Genomic DNA, 14,255 nt, shown 5'->3' on the forward strand with positions numbered 1-14,255 from the left:
TTACACATGAGTTGATCTACGAAGGGGCGTTGCTTTCGGCAGACATGTGGGCACCGATTCAGAGAGTTCAGGGTTTTGAGAAGGTGGGATCGGATAATCAAAATCCAAGGAATGTGTAGCTGGTGCAGGCCCTGCAGTGCGAAGATCGTGCAGTAAAGAATGTAGATAGTCATAATCGGGATCTTCTGAGAATGAGAGAGAGCGCGAGTAGACAAGGATATTTGCAAATGCAGGAGGAATTCCCTCACATAAATCCGCAATGGCGGTATCTACTTTGCGCTCGAGTATAAAGGAGTCAGAAAGCTTCTCGTGGTCACTATTTAACCATGGTAGGGAGCCATGCAAGAAATATATCAGCATATAGGCAAGTGATTCAAGATTGTCACGGCGACCTGGCTCCAATCCCAAGTGATTGTTGATTGAAGCGAAGGCAGGGGTGCCTGTGAGACGTCGACCTCGACGAAATGGGATGTGGGATGCGGTTGAGGAATTCCAGTATCTCTTCGCGATACCAAAATCAATAATATAGACAGTTTTTTCTGAAATATCTATCATAGCGTTTTGCGGTTTGACATCGCCATGAATATAACCGTGTGAGTGAATGTACTCCAGACGCGACAGCTGGAAAATGGGTCAGTATCTACAGCACAACACATTTGAACCAAAGTACCAGCTGGTCCCCTAAGTTTACAACAGTTTGAAGTCTGAATTTTCGGTTGCACGTGAGGAAAAGATCATGCAGCGAGCGACCAAGGAGGTCAAGAGCCAAGGCATAGTGTGTTGACTCCCTGCCAAACCAAAGGACGCGGGGGATCCCAACTCCACCTTCGAGTTGCTTGAGAATGCGGTGTTCGTGCTCGAGAGAAGGTGGATTATTGGTGACCAGTTCGAGTTTGATGGCAATGATATCATCGTTAAGGAAGTTTTGTGCACGGTACACGACAGCTAGTGTATATTTGAAACCCTGAATATCAATCAATCGACTGTCGACATCATACGAACGCACCATATGAACCTGATCCCAAAATATTTTCCAGCCTGAATCTACCATCAATGCGTAATGGAGCCTTACTCATGCTATGCGACAGCTAAATGTTGCAGACTTACAGCAAGAATTGAAAATTCAGCATGGTGAGAGTGGCTTCCGCGTGACTAGAGCCGACTGCAGTCAACTTGAGCCGGCTTGAGTCAATATTTCTTAATTAATGGCTCGTAGCCAGTTCGTGCAGCTCGTAAGTCGAACCAAACTGCACAACGTGGTTTGACTGACGAGTTTAACCGAATGGCAAGTGTAGCCAGTAAAAGCCGAGTCCGAGCCGGGCCGAGCCGAGCTGTGACATCACTAACAGCGGGTAAGTGCTTTGATGGTTTCTGGTCCTTGACCCATGCTCATGATTGCCATCCCTTGCTGCTGCTCGCCTGTTGACGACAGTCCGTAAGTTCCTTGATGGTTTCTAGTCCTCGACCTATGCTCATGATCCCTATCCCTCACCGCCGCTCACCTGTTCACAGCGAGTAAGTGCCTTGATGGTTTCTAGTTCTTGGCTCATGCTCGTCATCTTCATGCCTCCCTGCTACTCGCTTATCGACAGAACGTATGTACTTTTGATTCTCCCTCATCCTCAACCCATGCTGACAATCACTGCTCTTCACCTGTTGACAGGAGGTAAGTGTCTTGATGGTTTTCCATCTGCAACTCATGTGGACAGCTCTTACACTTACACTTTTTTTAGCAGGTGGTGCGTATCTTGATCATATCTTGTATCCAGATGATGGTCAAAAGTATAATGATGTTCATTCGTTTTCATAGCCTAATGTAAGTGTGTTCTATTCTATCAGATGAGCCGAATCATCATTGCTCATATAATCCTTAGTTCGTTGAGTATCACTCCTTGATGTCATATTTCCAATGTTCATTCATCTTGCATATTTTCGTGTCCTGTGCAGAATGTGAGTTGTTTGACTTTCATAATGCGAAATGTTAAATCTCTGAATCATTTTGACTCACTCTGTCGATCTGTAGGATGTAAGTCTATTTCAATCGTCAATCATTTTAGCCAGATAATCTCTTGTCTTCATCACGTGTTCGCAGAATGTGTGTTGATCACATCCTGCCTGACATCATGTTACTCCACTGACACACAATCTCATCTAGCTCGTACGTCCATGGATAATATTCGCCAATATATAGTGATGCTCATCTGGCTCCAACCCCTGACAGTTTGTAAGTTACCTGAGCAAAGCAGTCATTGTCTACAATCTGGTGGTTGATTATTCATGACTGTTACGTCGACCAAATAGAATGTGCGTCTCTGTTATTAATCAAAAGCCAAATTTCCACCTCATAATTCTGACATCCTTTTCCCGCAGGGGGCAAGTACTTTCTCCCATGGAGTTGATTCTGATTCCTATACTTTCAATTTATGGCTAGGCAACAACCTACCGAAATGATATTATGTGCGTCCTTCAGCACTTGGTAGGTTGACTTCCCTCCGCATTGATTCCCAGCACTATACGAGTGTGCAACAGGCTGTGAAGGGTTCACTGTCCACTCCTGCTGCGAACAGAATAATTCAGACTGGCATCGGTTAGTTTCTCGCCACACGAACGGTTGTAGTCTTAATGACAGGAAGCAGCCACCATTATCGTCCTCGAGTACTCTGCATTTCTCCCGGACAAGTTGGATGGCTCGGAGCTCGTCGAGTCTGCTGTGGACTACTACCTGAAATCTCCTATGGTTGCCGCAGTAGAGAAAGTAGCGGAAGAGATTTGTCGTGAAGGCTACCACGGAGAGGAACTGGGAAAGAAGGTTCTAGAGTTCATCCTTGATAATCGCTTGTGTACGTCCCTCGCCTCGTTGTGAACCTCGAGGTCGAAGTTTACGAACAACCCGCAGCAAAGGACTTGACAGAAAAGAAGTAGATCATGTTCGGGCCAAGCTTTGTTTGTTTATGCGTTTTTCCTCATGCTATGCACTTGTGTTATGTACGATACCAAGCACACTAGCTCTAACTCCTGAGCGGTGCAGTTGTTTCCGATTCTCTTCCCCGTCTTATGTACTATATACCCCGCACTCCAGTTTCAACCCCCCGACGAGTTTTGTATACCAAGTCAAGCAGATTGTCGCTGAGCTTACTGCAGTTGAGTCCATCGTGCATGACAGATTTGGTCCTAGCTCTTACATAAATGCTACAATTCATCCGCCCTCATTCTTATTTTCTCGTTTGTTGTTACTGTGACTCATGTCTGCCTTTCGCTCGCATTCTCTTGCTATCAATATCGCACCTGCATTGTTTCCATAGTAGTATTCACTAGTCACTAATTATGCACTCGACTCGGATTGCGCACTATTGCATTAACGATTGTAAATCCTGCAGGACCATTCTATACGCTCGTAGACTGTACTCATCACTATTGTGTACATTGCTTCTGTATGCCATCGCAATTGATCTGTTTTCCCACATTTTGAGAACATGATGTTGCGGCCAAGCGTGAGAAAACACGACCATCTGCCATGTTCTCCCGCGTCGAATTTCCATGGCCTACGGTGATATCTACCCATCTTTTGTGGTGAGTATTTTCACTGACTCGGAGCTGCCGGTTACAACTTCTCAACACTTTCTGAATCCGAGCAACACACTGACAGGACGCAAGTCTGCATCCAATTTGCATAGACCTCATGCAGAGCGATCAAATCCCGCATTTTCTGAGATTATCGAACTCTCAGCCTCCAACTTGGAGTTCAAGGACCGTTCACTTGACGAGGGCGAGCAGGACAACGAGGCTTACTTCCCCCTTCCTGCCAGAAAAGAAAACTTCGTCAGTCTGATCACGCTTGTGAGCAAACGACTGTTTCGGTGACTTGACTTGCAAATTCTAGTCCATGTTCAAGTTAACCATCACAGGCGGGTTGGTCTTGTTGGTTGTGTAGTTGCTGGATATATGCTTTTCGGACACCGGAAATGCATGTGAAACGGTGAGACAAAACTTTGTGGGTGCCATCGCTCAAGTTGGCAGCCACCGGTTCACTGGTCTTGTCGGTGCCGGTTGTGTAGTTGCTGCATATCTCCTTTGTGGACATCGGAAATGTATGGGAAACGGTGTGATAGAACTTTGTAGGTGAGCAAGTATGGGTAAGGGGTATCGCTTTGGAAGTAATCGCACTGATATCGTTCGAACAGACCCACACTACGAATCATATGGCACCCAATGCGAGATTTATGGGGTCTCACCGCATCCCCAATCGTGCCTGAAGCAGCTTGCATATAAGAGCGACTGCCCAGCCAAAGATTTACTACATAGACAATTGAAACGACTACACCATGTACGTTTTCATTGCGCGATCTGTTTGCTACTAGATCTAACAGTTAACATTCCAGTGCCACCATGGTTCATTTTGTACTGGCCGTTTCCTTGCTCCTCGTGCTCGGCACTGGAGTTAGTGCAAATTGCGAGGCTTGTCCTAATTGCGATTACGAGGAAATCAGTATTGAACAAGGGAATGCATGTCTTAACTACTGGACGTGCTCAGGCGATACATTCACGTGCTATTATCCTTCTGTTGCAAATCCGGGAACGTGGAATGGCTGCTCATATAGTGCATCGGTCGTAAGTAACTGTCTCTCGTAGCAGTGCATGCGCACTCATCTGTTTTTTTTTTTGGAAATGCCAGGATTGGGCACTCACAGCTGGCCCCACCGAGATCTGTACTGCGGAAGCGGGAGTGAACCCGAAATGTGAACCTGGGAATGACCCTTACGACATTGGCGAACAAGGTTGCAGCGCTTCATATGGGTTGGTCAATGGAACCAACAGTCAGCTGTTGTAAAGTGAATGGATCGAGTTGAAAGAGCCTGGTGCAGCATGGGCTACCTCTACCTTGACACAAGTTCACGAGATGCAATTTTATTATTATTTATTCTTGCTTATTATCTGTCTACAGTATGTCCGTGTCTATTAATTGCTGCTTTGTGCGTGGTGGGTGACTGGTCTGAGTTCAACCAAGAGTGCGAGAACGGAGACGCCGAGTCACTGGGAATGATAAGGTGATGAGTGAGTGCTACTTATTCCTCTCGAGTTTGGTTTGGGTGACATCTCCAAATGACTATTCCAGTCTCTTGGTGGGCGCTATACATATATTTGAACAGGGCTCGGTACAGTAGGATTGCTAGAGGCCTGAGGAGGCGCCGATTTGAGTTGGTTTGTGCAGGTTCTGATTTCCGCAAGAAGGGCTGTTCGTTGTCTGGCGTATTCGGTGTGTGAACAAAAAGTAGTGAACTGTTTCTCCTCGGGCGTTACATTGCTGTGGGAGATTTCGGTGGAGGTATTTGTTCAGGGGGACGTGGCCCGTTTAATTGGAATATAAGCAAGCTATGGCGGGGTGGGTAATTTTTGGATGAACGGGTCCATTGTTTGGGAAACTGATGATAAGATCTGACATTGGCTCTATGACGTAGTGGTGCTGATCCAGACCACGGCGACAGTCATGCAAAATGTTACTCTTTGGGTATGTATATGAGAATTAAGACGGTTAGGAATCTAGGGAGATGTGTACTGATAAATATCTGGCAATAAGTACGATAACTCTCGAGTGACGGATATACGAATAAATTCAGAAATGATCAACGCGAACGAATACCTGTCATGTGACTCAATGTTTGAATTTTGCTTCTCTATCATTACTCCAACACACAAAATGCAGGTAGAGCACATGTTGCATACAACTTATCTGTGACCTGCGTTCTGTCAGCGTCTCGTGTCAGACATACCTTCGTCGACACACCATGACTCCACAGATTCAGTAACACCCAAAAATATCACTGCGATTGCAAGAGATTGTGCAAGAGCCAGCTGCACTAAGTACCTTATGGAACATGGAGACAGCATGTAGAGGTCCCAATACGAAGGGGACGTGTTCTCTGAAAGAGAAAAGGATACATGCTAGCATGTTATCGGGACCCACAACCTGTCCAGGATGAACTGGATCATGATCCTGGTATAGAGGTTCGTTTTGCTGTTCTTGTGCTTTTTACTACAATAACTCATGATTATCCGTACAGGAGAACCGTTTTACAGATTACAACACCTCTGGAGACATTCCCGGTACAGCGATAGATGGGCCGCCCTCCCATCTCACTTCCCCAACATATGTGATTCCACAACGATCTCTGTCACGGCCCCAGATCCACCGCTACCACACCCTAACGACAGTGGTGTTCTCGCATCCCTACATGTAGATGAACGTGTCCTTACGGAGGGTTTTTTACGCACGCGAAGTGTAATGATCTTTGTCACTCCCTCACGTTTGTCTTATAGATGCAAACAGCCGGCCTAGATGACGAAGACACCGGGCTCAGCACAGAAGCAGTCACACAACCCAGATTCCCACTGCAGTTCACACCTTCGCTTGAAGGTATCCACATTTCCCGCTGTCCAGCTCTACCTTTCACGTCCAGCTCTAGAGAAGGATGCGCAATATGATCATCGAGCTTCATGGCTATGTGCCGGCATTCAACACTATGTCTTACAATGCTGTCGACGTTTTTTGAAATGGCTGGATCCAAGGCATACAGTCACATATCTTTTAAACTAGCGAGTCTCGGCTTGCACCGCGAGTACTTATACTGATCGTATTCTGGCCAAAGCATGCTATTTCATATGTTTGAGGCGCAGGGTCGTGTACTTCAACACTTACATCATGACAGTTGAAGCTATATGATCTCAATACGACCTCAATACCATTAAAATACACCAGGGAGCTCGCTATGAACCGATAAGGAACCAGCCTAAACCATGATGAGAGGAAGGTGAATAGTGTTCTGTATTTCTTCACAACCCATTGGCCTTTTAACTCGTACAGAACCTGGGTACCACAAACTATTGCTTCTGTCCGAGCACATGGAATATCATTAGCTTGTGCCGTCGATTATCCCTCTGATTCGACATTGCTACTCAATGTACCTGCGGTCGAAGTTCACATGGTGACAGCTCAGGAGGTTATTTATGAGTAATTAAATTTTGACCCTTGCACCCTTGGACAAGCCAAGGATCCACACCCGTCCAACACCGTAAACCGTGACGGGTATGCACGGTGTACGTGCGGGTCTCCATAATCCACACTGTACCCGTACCCGCCACACCCGTCAGCGATAAACCGCAGGTTTACCCGTACCCGTGCTCTACCCTATAAACGATATCACTCATCATAGTAGGGACCAGCAATGGGGGAAGAGTTGAAGGAGGGCTAAGTCAAACGGTGGCACACACTGTGACTCTCGAGGCTGCAAGAGGTTTGTCCATTAATATTGTGCTCATGCGTGGATATCCAAGGGTTTTTGGGGCGGATTTCATCGTAATCCAGGGAGACGCATGCCAGCCATGAGAATCTTTGTGTATGTTGACCGGTACATCTTCTTTGATACCTGACAATATATGCGCCAATTTATAAAGTATGATGGACAGTCGGACTCATCCGCGAACGTGTATCAAACCTGCCCCGAGCTATCTATGGACACACAAGCTCCTACCTTTCCCTCAGTACCAACAAGCGTGGTCAACATTCGAGTTCAGCCAACATACACAGCACTTAATTGCCCCTCAGTTCATACCCAGAACCACAATCTTCCGGGGAAAAATCGATACGTGTAGACCCTGTCGAGCAGCACGGGATGTCACCCATTCCAGAGGACACTGACATGTTCTCGTTTACTCTCAGACGTTTCAAGGATCAACCATTTGGAAGATCGAGCTCACCTACTGAGATTTTCGATATCACTGCTCTCAGCTAGACGCGGGTATAGGGAAGAGCGAAATTCTGTCATGTCCGTCGTATTCTGATCATTCATCATAGCTCATATCCCTATCAATGTTCTCATCATTTGGCGCCATTTGTTGTGTAATCCTCGTGTTTTCAACTTATCGTATGAACGATTGAACAGTCGCAACTTCGTATCTATGCGAAGGTATAATCATTGGTCTATTGCAGGGAGATAGATAAGAGATAGACGCCGTGTGTAGCTGTTGTGCTACAAGCTATAAGAACCCTTGCTTCGTGTTCGTTCGCTGCCATATCTCGCCACGACCTCATTCTGTACCACAGTACAGCTTTCACGATAAACCAAATCACCTCTACTTCAGAACGCATATCAAGATCTCCCAATGGCAACCATCGGAGCCTGGAAAATCAGAAGAAGCATCGGGCGTTTTCGAGTTCTGATCATGGGGAGAGCAAACGCAGGCAAAACGACCATCCTTCAGAAGTTTTGCAACACCACGGATCAACCAGAAATTTACGATACCCAAGGAAACAAGGTGCGGGTGATGATCTATGCCATGCACACGTCCATCGCTGATCAATCGTGGGTAGATCAATACTGCCATCGTGGAATCATCGATTAAGGTGTGTGTGATACGAACTAGGATAGTTCGAGCTCTCCCTAGGCGGATTGCCTAATCTGATAGCGGGCTCGCTATTGGAGAGACGGGGATCTTCTCTCGAATGAGAGGTTCGGGGGTTCCACTTAAGGTAGCGTCGGCTTTCCTTAAGGTGCGGCTTAGACTGAAGGACTGGGACTGTCTTTCAGAGGAAGTTTTGGATAAAACCTAGTAGAATCAAGTAGGGAATATACATGATTCTGTCTGCTCTATATACTGTCGTCCGTGTGCACAGACCAATACTACGTTCGGTAGGTAGGTATGAGTGTGTCTATACAAGGGCATCTTATCTGATGCCATGCGGGCGATTATCTATACATGAGGCTTACCATGCCTCTTCTATCTGTCCTCAAGGCGTAGCATGCCTTGGAGTCTAACTGCGCATGCTGAGGCATGCGGCTTCTCTTCTGACCATGAGGCAGAGCTTCCTCATGATCCGGGTCGAGGACCATCTAGGTCCGTTCAGATGTAGCCTAGGCTGGTCTAGGTCATCTAACGGCATCCAGGCCGTTCTAGGCGTCTCTACGAGTCTCCGTTGAGTCGGTAAGTCTTCCAAGACAGTGCATGTGGTGGGATAGGGGCTAAGGTCATGATGACCTCCGTAGGAGGGGTTCTCGGTTACATGTTATTGTAACATTACCTCCGTTTCTGGGTCGAAGTCGCCGACTACGACAAAACTCTCTCCCGGGTTTCTTCGTCTGGAGTGGCAGTAGTACTGCGGGTATCAATGGGAGTGGGCGAGCGCGGCGCGGGGTTGTTCGCGATTAATTCTTCTTGCGCAACGTGGTTCTTCTCCCAATCTACGAGGAGTTCGTAGTATTCCTCGTCGTCTCGAAACTCTGGGAGGCATGATACTTCTCCGAGTTGAGGGCAGTGGACCAACAGGTGGTCGGGTCCGATTTCGTTGCAGATGCAACACACAGCGTCTGGACACTTTCTAAAGTTGTGTCCGTATCCTCCGCATCGTCGACAGATGCAGGTGCGGTCTATGCGCGCTTTCTTGGTAGGGCGCGGGGGTCTTTCTAATTTTTCTCCAACGCGCTTCTTCGCGATGTCTACGAGGTCGCTGAAGTTGTCGGGGAGGAGGTGTAGCGCCATTGCGCGGATTTTCTTCTGGTCTTCCAGCACTAGGAGGGCTCTAGTTGCTGGGTCTAAGTCTTCACGGTTCACCGATATTTCTAGGTGTCGCGTGGTGCGGATGATGTCTATCACCAGTGATGCGGATGCGGCGATGTTGACATCTGACTGTCCTAGGATGTCGCTGATCTCTAGGAAGTGGTCTGGGGAGAGAATGGCCGTTTCGGCGACGGCGCCTTTCTCGAGGTGGTCGAGGATTTTGGAAAATCCCGAGTTCTTTAGGGGAACGATGGCAGAGGCTTCGATGTTGTTAGGCATGATTGTTGCGAGAGTTTCTGGCGAGTATATCTTGTAGAGGGTTTATATGGACCTCCAAGAGTGCTCTAAGCTCCGCTTGATCAGTTAACTTATCTTTTAATCTCTTTATCAAAGTTCAATCATGAAGGCGTGGAGTGCCTCATGGTTCTCTTGGCAGAGGGGGAAGTCACCATGCCAGTGCGGTTCTGTGATAGTTTCGAGTCATTCCGGACTATCAGAAGCGGAAGTTTTGCGTCATTGCGGACGTGCGTGTCTTGATCTTTCGTTTTAATCGAATTCTGTCAAGATCTGGGGTATGTCGTTTCGAGATGTTCTTTTTTGTTGATTTTCTCGATCGGCGTTCTAGAGGGTTCCATGGGCTTGCAGGAGTTTCCACGGAGTTCGTCTCGTGATAGTTTAGCGTCTTTCCGGACAGTGGGTGAAGGTAAGGCATCCGGGGCTTGCAGGAGTTTCTCGGCGGGTTAGTCTTGTCTTCAAGGTGAAGGGGTCCGTATCTCCGGGTTCGTCCTTCTATTCTCAGTTTAGAGTCATGATGGACTCAGGATAGTTTAAGGTCTTTCCGGACCGAGGATAGTTTCAAGTCATTTCGGACTTCTGCGCAGTTTATAGTCGTGCCGGACTCAGGTACAGTTTATAGTCATGCCGGACTCGTACGCAGTTTATAGTCATGCCGGACTTGTGGCGATTGTCGATATTTATAGATAGGGGTGCAGCCGAAGTGAGGGGAATTAAGAGTGAAATGAGTTTTTAAATGAGAATTTCACCCCCCAAGTAGGTCGTTTGATCACCGATCAAATCTAGAAATCTAAATCAAGGTTTCCGCAGTCAGGGTCAGACTGATCCGTGACTGGTGCAATCTCTCCCTGGAATAATCTAACATCCACAGGGTCGTCCTGATTAGGACAGTGGTTTGCGATACGCTTTATCGTTCGCTGAAAGTAGTTCTGCTGTTTAATCCGATCTACTTCCATCGGAGTTGTCGCGGGTTCTTCTGCTATGGCAGGGGCCGCGGAGGTGGTATTAACGACTATCTCGTCGTTATCTTCATCGTCAGTTTCTTCCATCATTTCCTTATCGGCTGGTCTGGGCACGAGGAATGGGCGAGTGACTGGTGCGGTTCTTGATCGTTCTGGGAAAGAAACGATCGGCTCGGCCTGGTTGATCCATTGATCAGCGGCCGGTTCTTCTTCTACTAGTTTATACTCTTGGCGGAGTTTCTTCGGTGACGGCGCTTCTGCCGTGACTACCGATCTACCTTTTCCAAGAACCGAGGCAGGTTCTGCTGAAAAGACGTACTTCTGAGTTTTCTCCGGTTCAGGGGCCGGTCTAGGGATCTTTGCACGAGGGGGTTCCTCGTCGAAAGTGGCTCTGCCTTTTCCTAAGATCTGGGCAGGTACTGCAGAAAATCTATATTTATCTGCGGGTGGTGAGGTGGCAACTAAGTCCGACTGTCTCGTGGACTTCTTCTCGACGTTCTGGGATGTCGAGGCGTGGGGTTCCAACGGCTTGGTAGCCGGTGCGTACTCGAGGATTTCGTGGAGTTCCTCGATCGGGGTTAATGTCGGATTGAATTTCCGTCTTCCCGAAGTTAGTTTCGACTCGTTTCGGAGATCTTCCATCGGCGAATCAGCCGGTTCTAGTAGTTTAGCCTCATTCCGGAGGTTCTGCGTGACAGGTGCTTCTGTCAGATCTAGTTTATACTCATCTCGGAGTTCTTCTTTCTTCTTCGTCAGGGTGCCTACCTCCCTTCTTTGGCGCGTGTTTCGCGTCCTCTTTTCTTTACGGAAGAGCGGCTTCAACCCGTTCCTCTTCCTACCTCTCTCAATCATTCTCTCAAGTCCTTTTGACTTGTCAGTGGCAGGGATAGTTACCGTTCCCTTCTTCCAGTCTATGGAAGGTTTCACAGCGGCCAGCCATGTGAATCCGAGTAAGATGTCGTCTAAGCGCGGCATTATGAGGAATCGTCCGTGCATTACTCGGTCGTCGATCTTTATGATGAGTCGGCAAAATCTTTTGACGTCGCCTCCTCTCGTTCCGTCTCCGTTCATTACCCTTTTTGGTTTCTGAAGGAGGTGCGTTCTGATGCAATATCTCTTGCAGAGTTCTCTGCTTATAAATGAGTCGCATGCGCCCGAGTCTATGACCATAGTGGTCGTAATGGGCGGCTTAGTGGTGGACATGAGGGTGGCGGCAACCCGTAGTTCCTTCTTCTTGGATACGCTATTCTTGTTAATTATTAGCGGTCCAGTCTTCTCCTTACCAGCCGCTGTCTTGCGGACTGTTTCTTCTTCGATAATCTTTCTCCTCATCGGGCACTTGTGGTCGTTGGCTTTGTGTCCAACGTGATGGCAAGAAAAGCATCGTCGTTGCTTCAGGTGGTGTCTTGTCTCCATTCCTGAAAGGTTGGCGGCGGCGTCGGTATTTCTTCTGATCATCATGATCTGAGTCGGTGCGTTCATGGTAGAGGGAGTAGTGTGAAGGGACAGTGATAGGCTTAAGGATTCAAAGCTTCGTACGTCTGTCTTGACAATTTGTGGATAGCTTTACGCCGGTCTTGGCGGTTTGGTCACGAGAGTAGAGGTCTACGCTTGTCTCAGCGGTGCGGTCGGTATTGATTCAACGGCGGTGCGTGATGAGCAGGGCCGGGAATGTAAGACTTGATTCTTTTGATACGAACTAGGATAGTTCGAGCTCTCCCTAGGCGGATTGCCTAATCTGATAGCGGGCTCGCTATTGGAGAGACGGGGATCTTCTCTCGAATGAGAGGTTCGGGGGTTCCACTTAAGGTAGCGTCGGCTTTCCTTAAGGTGCGGCTTAGACTGAAGGACTGGGACTGTCTTTCAGAGGAAGTTTTGGATAAAACCTAGTAGAATCAAGTAGGGAATATACATGATTCTGTCTGCTCTATATACTGTCGTCCGTGTGCACAGACCAATACTACGTTCGGTAGGTAGGTATGAGTGTGTCTATACAAGGGCATCTTATCTGATGCCATGCGGGCGATTATCTATACATGAGGCTTACCATGCCTCTTCTATCTGTCCTCAAGGCGTAGCATGCCTTGGAGTCTAACTGCGCATGCTGAGGCATGCGGCTTCTCTTCTGACCATGAGGCAGAGCTTCCTCATGATCCGGGTCGAGGACCATCTAGGTCCGTTCAGATGTAGCCTAGGCTGGTCTAGGTCATCTAACGGCATCCAGGCCGTTCTAGGCGTCTCTACGAGTCTCCGTTGAGTCGGTAAGTCTTCCAAGACAGTGCATGTGGTGGGATAGGGGCTAAGGTCATGATGACCTCCGTAGGAGGGGTTCTCGGTTACATGTTATTGTAACAGTGTGCATGATTTTCCCTGTGGACATACATGCGCTGACGGACACTCAGCGTGGAAATCACGACATCACGAGCGCGATGATGTTCAAGAGCAATCCCACTTTCGTCTTTCACGACTCATGCGGTTTCGAAGCGGGGTCTGAAGAAGAATTTGAGAGCATGAAGGAATTTATTGCAGAATGCGCACATGCAATGAAAATAGAGGACCGAATTCATGCTATCTGGTAAGCAGCCCCCTTCCGACGTTCCGCGCTTTTTGATTGCCATCAGGTACTGTATTCCGATGGATGACCATTGTCGAACATTCCAGCGGTCGGAAGAGAAGTTCTTCCAGGAGTGCGACACCGGGCACGGTGAGCTTGCAACTTCATCGTTAGTTGCTGTGCTGGGACTGAATGACCGATCTTCAGTTCCTGTGGTCGTGGTGTTCACAAAATTCGAAGCTCTGAATCCAGTCGCATATGGTGAAATCAAGAAGCAACTACGAGGGGTATTGGGCGAAGAGCGGTCAAAGAGGATTGCCGAGCGTGTCGAGGAACTTTTCACCAAGACAGGAGTCTTGGATCGGTTGTACAACCCCAAAAACCGTGCGCATCCCAAGTCCCATGTATGCTTACAAAGTGAGTGGTTGAGATTGATTTGTCCCATGTCAAAGTTGACATTAGCAACCGTCCTAGATATGAACCAACAAAATACAAACTGCGACTCTCTACTGGAAAGCACCACTCTCGCACTGGACAACGAAGAATTACGGTTGTGCTTGGTGTCGACACAAAAATCGAACATGGAACTTTGCATCAAGTGCGCCATCATGTGAGTCTCAAATTTGCAAGTCACGTATTTTTGTTTCAACATCATCTAGAACACTCGTTGATCATGCAGATAAGCAAATCGATTATGACCGCTATCAGTATAGCATTGCTAAGTGGTTTCCACATATCAAAGTAAGACGAAGATTGATTCAATCTGACGATTCCCTGGTAATGGTACTCACGGATGGTAAATATTGAGGCACTAAAACTGTAGAGATTCTGATATATTTTCCTTGATTACAGCTGGTAAGATCGTGGCTTATGAAGCTACGCAGGGACAATGCTGA

The 14,255-nt window shown here is 47.6% G+C and overlaps 5 protein-coding genes across 5 annotated transcripts; 2 read left to right on the forward strand and 3 right to left on the reverse strand.

Moving 5' to 3' along the window:
• HD556DRAFT_1248706 (CK1/CK1/CK1-D protein kinase) lies at positions 1-1,076 on the reverse strand (the record flags this gene model as incomplete). Its single annotated transcript, XM_041298791.1, has 3 exons — positions 1-621; positions 671-945; positions 1,007-1,076. The coding sequence occupies 3 exons, from the start codon at positions 1,074-1,076 to the stop codon at positions 1-3; spliced, it is 966 nt and encodes a 321-aa protein (XP_041153543.1).
• A 3,132-nt stretch (positions 1,077-4,208) lies between these two features.
• HD556DRAFT_1417283 (uncharacterized protein) lies at positions 4,209-4,947 on the forward strand. The gene is given in 2 exon segments (XM_041304364.1): positions 4,209-4,649; positions 4,663-4,947. The coding sequence occupies 1 exon segment, from the start codon at positions 4,387-4,389 to the stop codon at positions 4,627-4,629; it is 243 nt and encodes an 80-aa protein (XP_041153544.1). The 5' UTR covers positions 4,209-4,386; the 3' UTR covers positions 4,630-4,649; positions 4,663-4,947.
• A 1,185-nt stretch (positions 4,948-6,132) lies between these two features.
• Positions 6,133-7,350, reverse strand: HD556DRAFT_1313741 (uncharacterized protein; the record flags this gene model as incomplete). The annotated part of the gene is made up of 7 exons (XM_041300848.1): positions 6,133-6,200; positions 6,401-6,496; positions 6,528-6,553; positions 6,695-6,710; positions 6,739-6,785; positions 7,056-7,183; positions 7,267-7,350. 7 exons carry the CDS (start codon positions 7,348-7,350, stop codon positions 6,133-6,135), a joined length of 465 nt encoding a protein of 154 aa, XP_041153545.1.
• A 1,749-nt stretch (positions 7,351-9,099) lies between these two features.
• HD556DRAFT_1450052 (uncharacterized protein) lies at positions 9,100-9,828 on the reverse strand (the record flags this gene model as incomplete). Its single annotated transcript, XM_041307709.1, has 1 exon — positions 9,100-9,828. One exon carries the CDS (start codon positions 9,826-9,828, stop codon positions 9,100-9,102), a length of 729 nt encoding a protein of 242 aa, XP_041153546.1.
• A 3,108-nt stretch (positions 9,829-12,936) lies between these two features.
• On the forward strand, positions 12,937-14,255 carry HD556DRAFT_1508083 (uncharacterized protein; the record flags this gene model as incomplete). Its single annotated transcript, XM_041309066.1, has 9 exons — positions 12,937-12,979; positions 13,030-13,066; positions 13,129-13,159; positions 13,208-13,380; positions 13,427-13,509; positions 13,567-13,776; positions 13,834-13,969; positions 14,019-14,155; positions 14,212-14,255. The coding sequence occupies 9 exons, from the start codon at positions 12,937-12,939 to the stop codon at positions 14,253-14,255; spliced, it is 894 nt and encodes a 297-aa protein (XP_041153547.1).

Source organism: Suillus plorans, assembly GCF_016647745.1.
Source record: "Suillus plorans strain S12 chromosome Unknown HD556scaffold_98, whole genome shotgun sequence".
Classification (NCBI taxonomy): Eukaryota; Fungi; Basidiomycota; class Agaricomycetes; order Boletales; family Suillaceae; genus Suillus; species Suillus plorans.